The 7439-nt window shown below is 42.1% G+C and overlaps 1 protein-coding gene across 1 annotated transcript; it reads left to right on the plus strand.

The window, feature by feature from the left end:
* The first annotated feature begins 5183 nt into the window (after positions 1-5183).
* Positions 5184-6446, plus strand: LOC145790934 (uncharacterized). The gene is made up of 3 exons (XM_082870231.1): positions 5184-5719; positions 5837-5916; positions 6009-6446. Exons 1-2 carry the CDS (start codon positions 5255-5257, stop codon positions 5897-5899), a joined length of 528 nt encoding a protein of 175 aa, XP_082726357.1. The 5' UTR covers positions 5184-5254; the 3' UTR covers positions 5900-5916; positions 6009-6446.
* The last annotated feature ends 993 nt before the right edge of the window (positions 6447-7439 follow it).

A 7439-nucleotide genomic window follows, 5' to 3' on the forward strand; every position in this document is an offset into this window, starting at 1 on the left:
TCGCGAAAGGGGGATAGTGTAGTCCAAACGCGTCTTTTTGCGGGAGGGGGATAATGTAGTCCAAACGCGTCTTTTCGCGAAAGGGGGATAATGAAGTCCTAATGTGTCTTTTCGCAAAAGGGGGATAATGAAGTCCTAACACAGTTTTTCACGAAAGGGGGATAATGAAGTCCTAACGCGTCTTTTCGCGAAAGAGGGATAATGAAGTCCAAACGCGTCTTTTCGGGAGAGGGGGATAATGTAGTCCTAACGCGTCTTTTCGCGAAAGGGGGATAATGATGTCCTAATGCGTCTTTTCGTGAGAGGGGGATAATGTAGTCCTAACGCGTCTTTTCGCGAAAGGGGGATAATTAAGTCCTAACGCGTCTTTTCGCAAAAAAGGGATAATGAAGTCCTAACGCGTCTTTTGTGAAAGAGGGATAATGAAGTCCTAACGCGTATTTTTGCGAAAGGGGGATAATGTAGTCCTAACGCGTCTTTTCGCGAGAAGGGGATAATGAAGTTCTAACGCGTTTTTTCACGAAAGGGGGAATGTATGATAGAATGATTTCTTTGTTTTTGTTTTTTGATTTGATTGATTGTTTTTTTTTATTTGATTGATGATTTTTTTTTTTTTAAATAGTAACATTTGTTTACAATTTTTCCTATTTTCCAACAGGGTGACAGAGTAGGTTGGTTCAGTATCCAGAATTGAGGTGCATACAAGCTACCTTAACCTATGGGGCTGCCATACAGATTTCAAGCCGAGGATACACCCTTGGGTATTTAAACCAGACTTTAGTCTCGGAAATTCCAAATCTTTGCATTCTAGGCATCGCCATTCAAACTCTAGTTTCTACCGTCTTAGTTGGTCTCCTAGGAACTCATTGCAAACACGGTTAGGTGGTTATACCAGACCGCCTGAAGTCGTTTGGGCACGAAAAACACCAAAGGAATTGCACTTCTAGAGGATTTAAGGTCTCCTGGACCCGTGAAGTTATTCGGGCACGACAAATACCAAAGGAATTGCACCTTCAGAGGATTTAAGGTCTCATAGACCACTGAAAAAGAACACCAGGCGCATCTGTTGTTTTTAATCGATTAGGTGGTGTGAATAGATAGACGCACTTGCTGTTTTTAACCGATTTGGTGGTGGGGCACCTGTTGTTTTTAACCGATTTGGTGGTGTGAATAGACAGGCGCACCTGCTGTTTTTAATCGATTTGGTGGTGTGAACAGACAGGCGCACCTACTCTTATTTTTTTTTGTTTGAATATATATATATATATGGGTATATACACTGATATATACAGGCGATATATACGTACACAAAAAAAAGAAAAAGAAAAAAGAAAGGAACAAAATGCATGGATGTGGGAATACAGGGTTTTGAACCCCAAACCTCAGGCTTAGTCTCTTGCTCCCTCAACTACTGAGCCATGCCACTCTTGTATCAAAAGTATACAAACGAATATATATACTTATACAAGACATATATACACAAAACCAAAAAAAAAAAAAACAAAAAGAAACAATTGTTATGGGGTTTGAACCCTAGACCTCAGGCTCAGTCTTTCAGCCTTCAACCACTGAGCCAAAACCACTCTTGTATCAAAAATGAAAACAAAAATGTATATAATACATAAATATACAATACATATACATATGCGTATACAATTCGCCCGTCTCTCTCTCTTTCTGGAAAACCACGTCTGACACGCAGCCTTGTTTTTTTGCGTCGGCCGGTGTCAGCTGGCCGACAAATGCCTTGGCCCTCTCTCCCTTTTTGTCTTTCTCTCCCGTCTTCTTCTTCTCTTCTTTCTTCCATCTCCTTCTTCTCTTGCTTCTTCCTTCTCCTCCTTCTCTTTCTCTTTTATTTTCTGTCATTTCTCTGCGATTCCCTTCTTTCTTCTCTTTCTATACATGGTTTCGTCTCGCCCCCCCTCTCTTTCTAGATCCTAATGATCCATCGAGCTCCTCTGGGCCAAGTGCCCTTGCTCTTACTCATCCTAGTCTTCCTACACTAACAGTTGAGTAAGTGATGGCTGCTCAAACTGACATTGAGGCCAACCACTACACGTTGAAGTTATGTATGGAGACAGTGGCCGCGATTACTAACTTGTCTCACTGTTTGCAAAACAGGACGTGTGAGTTACATCGGGTTAACGCCCAACTCACTCTGTTTCAGCATATGTACAAGGATGCACGAGCAGAGATTTGCGCGCTGAAGGCGGATAACAAAGAACTGAAACGGAAAGCTACCTCCATGGAGAATAAAGAGGTAAAACGACAGGCCACTTTTATGGCCCGGTTCGGAGCACCGTTGTATTTTGCCTTTGATGGTCGGCGAAGAGTTAACTTGGTGAAAACACTGAGGCAGGGCCTTCGAAGGTCTCCCAGAATGACATTGAGATGAAGAAAACGGCGGGAGAGTCAAGCAAATGAGGTCGGCGTATGGCCGTTTGCCGGAGGTCGGCGTGTGGCCATTGCCGGAGAAAAAAGAAGAATAAGATCCCTCTCTTTTTTTTTTCTTTTTATTTATATTTATATTTTTTGTTTTGTTTATATGTTTTCTTTTATGTGTTTATATTTTGCACAAATGTGATCAATAAAACAAGTTTTTTTTTTTTGTTTTTTTTTTGTGCAACTTCGAATAACAAATCTGAATAATGGACATAAAATAGATACTTTTTATGCAACTCTGAATTCCGAATAACTCCGAAATCCGAATAATGAACATAAAATGGACATAAAATAGACAAACTAGACACAAAATGGACCTAAACAGAGCAATAGGTACAGGACATAATACCAATTTTACGGGTTATTAGAACAAAATAAAATAAACAAAATTCTTTCTTTTATTTATTTAGGAGTATTATTATTTTTTACTATTATTATTCAACTCAAAATAAAGAAAATTTATATATTATTTGTCCTTTTTTTTTCTCTTATATATATATATATACTCAAAAAAAAAAAAAACACATATTATATGAACAAAAGAAAACAAACCCCTCTCTCTCTTTTTTATTTTTGGAAAACAACAATTACTAAAACGACACAAACAAAATGATTTGATGATGATGATATATATATATATATATATATTTTGTAAAATAACAACACGAATAAAATGAATTGACTTGGTGATTTTTTTTATTTTTTATTTATTTTTATATAGGCAAAGATATTAAAGTATAAACATATTATTATTATCATTATATATATATATATATATATTTTTTTTTTTCATCAAAGTCCGGCCGGATTTGTGTGAGGTACGGTCGGACATACGGATATCCGGCCGAACTTCGACGGCGGTAGGGACAGAATCGGGAAACTCTCGACTTTTCTTGTTTTAAAACAAAACAAACCTCTCATTTCCTCACACCTCCATATCCGAAAATCACCCCTCTCTCTCTCTAGCATCCCTCTCTCTCTAGATTTCTCTTCCCTTGCTTTTACCCAAGGATCCACGCCATTTTTTCTTTGAAACACTTGCTTTTCTCTACATTTTGAACCGAACAAAAATCGATTTAGCGCAAGTTTGGGTTTTGCCTTTGTTTTTCTCACTTTACCCACATTTTTCCTCTTTCACCCTTTGATATTTTTCATCCTCTCTTCAGTTTCTCTCTCCTAGGGTTTGAGATTTTGGGATTTTTACCCATTTTCACTTAGTTCTCCACTTTTTTCTTCATTCTTCTCTACTTCCCCTCATGGCTAGTGACGAGGTTCCCTTTCCGGACTCGATCATTGATATTGCTGCTGCCCTTGGTGCAGATATGGAGGTCAAGGATGCCCCCACTTTGCTTCCCCTTGCGGATAGGCCATTTGATGCGGTCATTTACCAGCCAGACACTTACATTCTTCCGCCAAGCGAGATTTTACGATTTATGGGCTTTATCCCTGGGCTAGAGGATGACACACTTCTGTGCGAGCCCACGGAGCACTTATCCACCGAGGCCTCTACGGTAAGCAACTTTCCTTTGTTTTGTACATATGTTGAAACTTATGAACAAAGCATTCGTTTCTATTTGTACATACATTGATGCATTCCCTATTTACAGGTCGTAGCCAGGAGGATTATCGGCTATGGGACCATATCGGGCCCTCAACGCTGGTATGAGCGACTTCCCGCGGAGGTTCGCACAGTAGTGGATGCTGCTGACTTTGGGCTCTTCTGCTCCGGGCTCATCCAGATGCGGACTGAGTCAGTGTTGTATGGAGCTTTAGCAGAGAGGTAGTGGGACACCACGACTTGTTCCACTTCTCTTCAACTGGGGAGATAACATTGACGCCATATGACTTTTCCATGTTGACCGGCCTGCGAGTCGGAGTTGGTGGCCCTATCCCATTTGACCCAAATATGGCGCAGTGGAGAGCTACACAACTCCAGCTTCTTGGAGCGATCCCGGACATCAGCAGTCAGGGGATGGTGAGCTACAGATGGTTCTACGATTACTTCATCGACCGTCAGCCAGCTACTGTAGATGAGATTGCCCAGTACGCTCGTGGCTTCCTTATGTATCTTCTCGGTACTACCTTGTTTGCGAACATGGAGAATACCATGGGGATGTATCTTCTTGGAGCACTGGTGCGTCTACCGCGAGTAGCAGAGTATGACTGGGGTGGCGCCAGCTTGGCCATCTTATACTGCTACATGAGCTTCGTGTCCCACTGTAAGGTAGATTTACTCGGTGGCTACTGGAAAGTTTGGGAGGTACGCGCCTCACCCCTTTACTTTTCTATTTAACTTTGCATTCTATGCTTTGCATTTCCTGTTCATTTTTACTCTGCATTTCATACCTGCTCATTTGCTTGATTCATGCTCATCTGTTTACAGCTCTAGGTTTACATGTATTTCACCACTCTAGCAACAGTCCCAGTGAGGCCGATTGAGTTATCAGTACCCCGCTCTTGGTACTACAACTTACGGTTTAGACGCCGCCGCCTAGTAGACCGGACCTTTCTATACTTCCGCCGCTTCTTTTATATGATCATTGCGGACTAAGTAACACAATATCATTCTTTGCATTACATATCACTATTCCCATATTGTACTATCATGCTCATATTGTTGACATTGGCCACTGTATTGTTTTGCTCATTACACACTGATTTTCTGACACTGCATCGGTTTCTGACACTGAGTGATATCTGACACTACACTGACATTTGACACTATACAAATTCACAGGTTGATTGGCATCCCTGGGCGGGTATCTTCGCAGTGTCCAGAGCGACTTATGCTGCTGCCTGGTATGCCTTTACTATGCGGATTCTGTTCGAGGGTCTCTTTGGTCGGACCTATTATCTGGGGGAGAGGTTCATCCGCCAGACCCGAGGCGTTGCCCATCCAGACGTTCCGCATTCTCCTCCTCCAGGCATGAGGTCAGTTGATGCGATACAAGATGGACCTATGATCGACCTCTTGATGGAGGGAGAGGATGGTGATAGATATTATATGGCCGGTGACTTCACAACCTTCTTGCACACTCGGGTGATGGCACCCCTCACCCTGGGCGTGGCCCATGCAATTCCGAAGGTGGCGGCTACTGTCGCTGGTGCCGGTGATGCCCCTGCTAGAGGCGCTCCTGCCGTTGCTCCTATTCCTGGGTTCCCTATGATTCCCACGGAGATCACATACATGCGTCCAAATGGGGTGCTCGAGCAGATTCCGATCGATGAGATCGAGGAGAAGGACTGCCGGATAGTTTTTGCTCCAGGCATCGAGCAGGTACACATTTCCTTATGGTTTCCATTCATTGCATGTTATCTTATTTTATTGCTCCTATTTATGGCTATATTTTTCAAACTTTGCTCTTTCTTTTGAAAGTATCTCGGGTATTTGCAGATGACCTTGCTCGGACAATCGACCGGTTACTCCTCATGGTGCGACGGAGTCAGACCACTCTAGCTGCTCATGGGCTTGAGGTAAGCTTTGCCCCTAGTTTACAGTCATTTCATTCCGACTCCATTTGTCATTTTATAACTATCTGCACTCTCCTTTCCTTTTTTCTTTTCAGCTTGGACCAGCACCAGTGGCACCTATAAGACCTCCTCCAGCTAGGAGATAGAGGTGGGGCCCAGTGAGGGGCAGAGGAGGAGCTGATCGAGGAAGAGGCCGAGTGAGGCAGCGCTCACCTTCTGAGGAGTCCTTTGAGGGCTCTCCGACCCCTGAGAAGGAGGGAGAGGAGTTTGACATACAGTCTAGGAGTGCCAGCGATGATAGCGATGTGCATTCTTTGCAGCCGAGGAGGAGGAGAGCTAGGACAGACTATTGATGACGATGATGATCCTCTTTTTTTTTTTTTTTTTTTTTTTTTTTGTTTTGTTTTGTTTTAAACACTTCCTTCAGGTAGACCCTTTATTTTTTGAAAAACCTTTCTTTTGTGTTATGTTTTATTTTGTAAAACAATGATTGGTGTTGGACCCGTTAATTTATAAAAATAGGCTTTTTTTTATTTTTATTTTTATGTGGATGATCTCTTCTTGCGAATTTCTTATATTGTGTTTGCATATGACAAATGGACAGCAATTTGCATGATGATTTTCCTGATATTTGTGCTTGATTCATGAATTGGATAACAACTTTCAAATGGATAAAATGTACAATACAACTTGATAAAAAGAAAACATAATGGAAATAACTCAAAATCATTACAACAGACTTGGTATGAGCAAAACAAAACTCAAAATACATCCACAACACAAGAGGACAAAGAGCAGCCTTTTCTGCTAGTGCATTGTCTGGCCCACCACTGAGGTACGGTCGGACCACAGTGGGCACGACCGGACTCCGTTGAGGTACGGCCGGACAATGATGCAAGGTTTGGTAGATGCCCAGCTGTGACCCACTATTCCATCCGAAATTCTATAAATGGTGCTCCCATACTGTCGTTTCTGGCAAGAGAGCGAGTTTTTTACATTTTGCTCTCAAAATGGAGATGTTGCCCATCCATAGGCTCCAAGACTAGATAATCACTTTGGATGGCTCGAAAAAGGTGAACTTTTGTGGTTTCAACCTAAATGCTCTTTTTTCATTGAGCCGCACTTCACTTTGTTTTCCATTTCTCTATGCCGCTGCTCGATGCTGGAATCCAATTACGTATGTATTCCGCTTTGGTTCACAAGAGATGTGTCCGACACTTGAAAAATTTCAAGCATTGATGGAATCTCAATGTGATAAGGAAATCATGCTTCAACCTCGTTTTGGTCATGCTTAGCCCTTAGGACGGATGTGTGGGCATACTTTGCAAGAGGCTCGATCCTTGGCTCACAATGGGAAATTAGGCATTCTGGATTTGATTAGTCAGTTTTCCCTTACCGGTGATAAAAAAAAACCTCCTTTGGCGGAGTTATCGTCAGCATGCCCTCTGCTTATGCTTACCTGCACACTTCCTTCTTGCACCTAGTTACAGTGGAGCTAGTATTAAACTGATCAAAGTAGCCCAATG

The sequence above is a fragment of the Camellia sinensis genome, chromosome 5, assembly GCF_055761805.1.
Source record: "Camellia sinensis isolate YWXY chromosome 5, ASM5576180v1, whole genome shotgun sequence".
In the NCBI taxonomy this organism is placed as follows: Eukaryota; Viridiplantae; Streptophyta; class Magnoliopsida; order Ericales; family Theaceae; genus Camellia; species Camellia sinensis.

What these genes read in the sequence shown, in the direction of transcription:
- LOC145790934 (XM_082870231.1), top strand. Translation starts at nt 5,255, where the DNA reads ATGCGGATTCTGTTCGAGGGTCTCTTTGGTCGGACCTATTATCTGGGG. An exon ending in TTGCTCCAGGCATCGAGCAG is followed by an intron (nt 5,720 to 5,836) that starts GTACACATTTCC and finishes GGGTATTTGCAG; the next exon opens with ATGACCTTGCTCGGACAATC.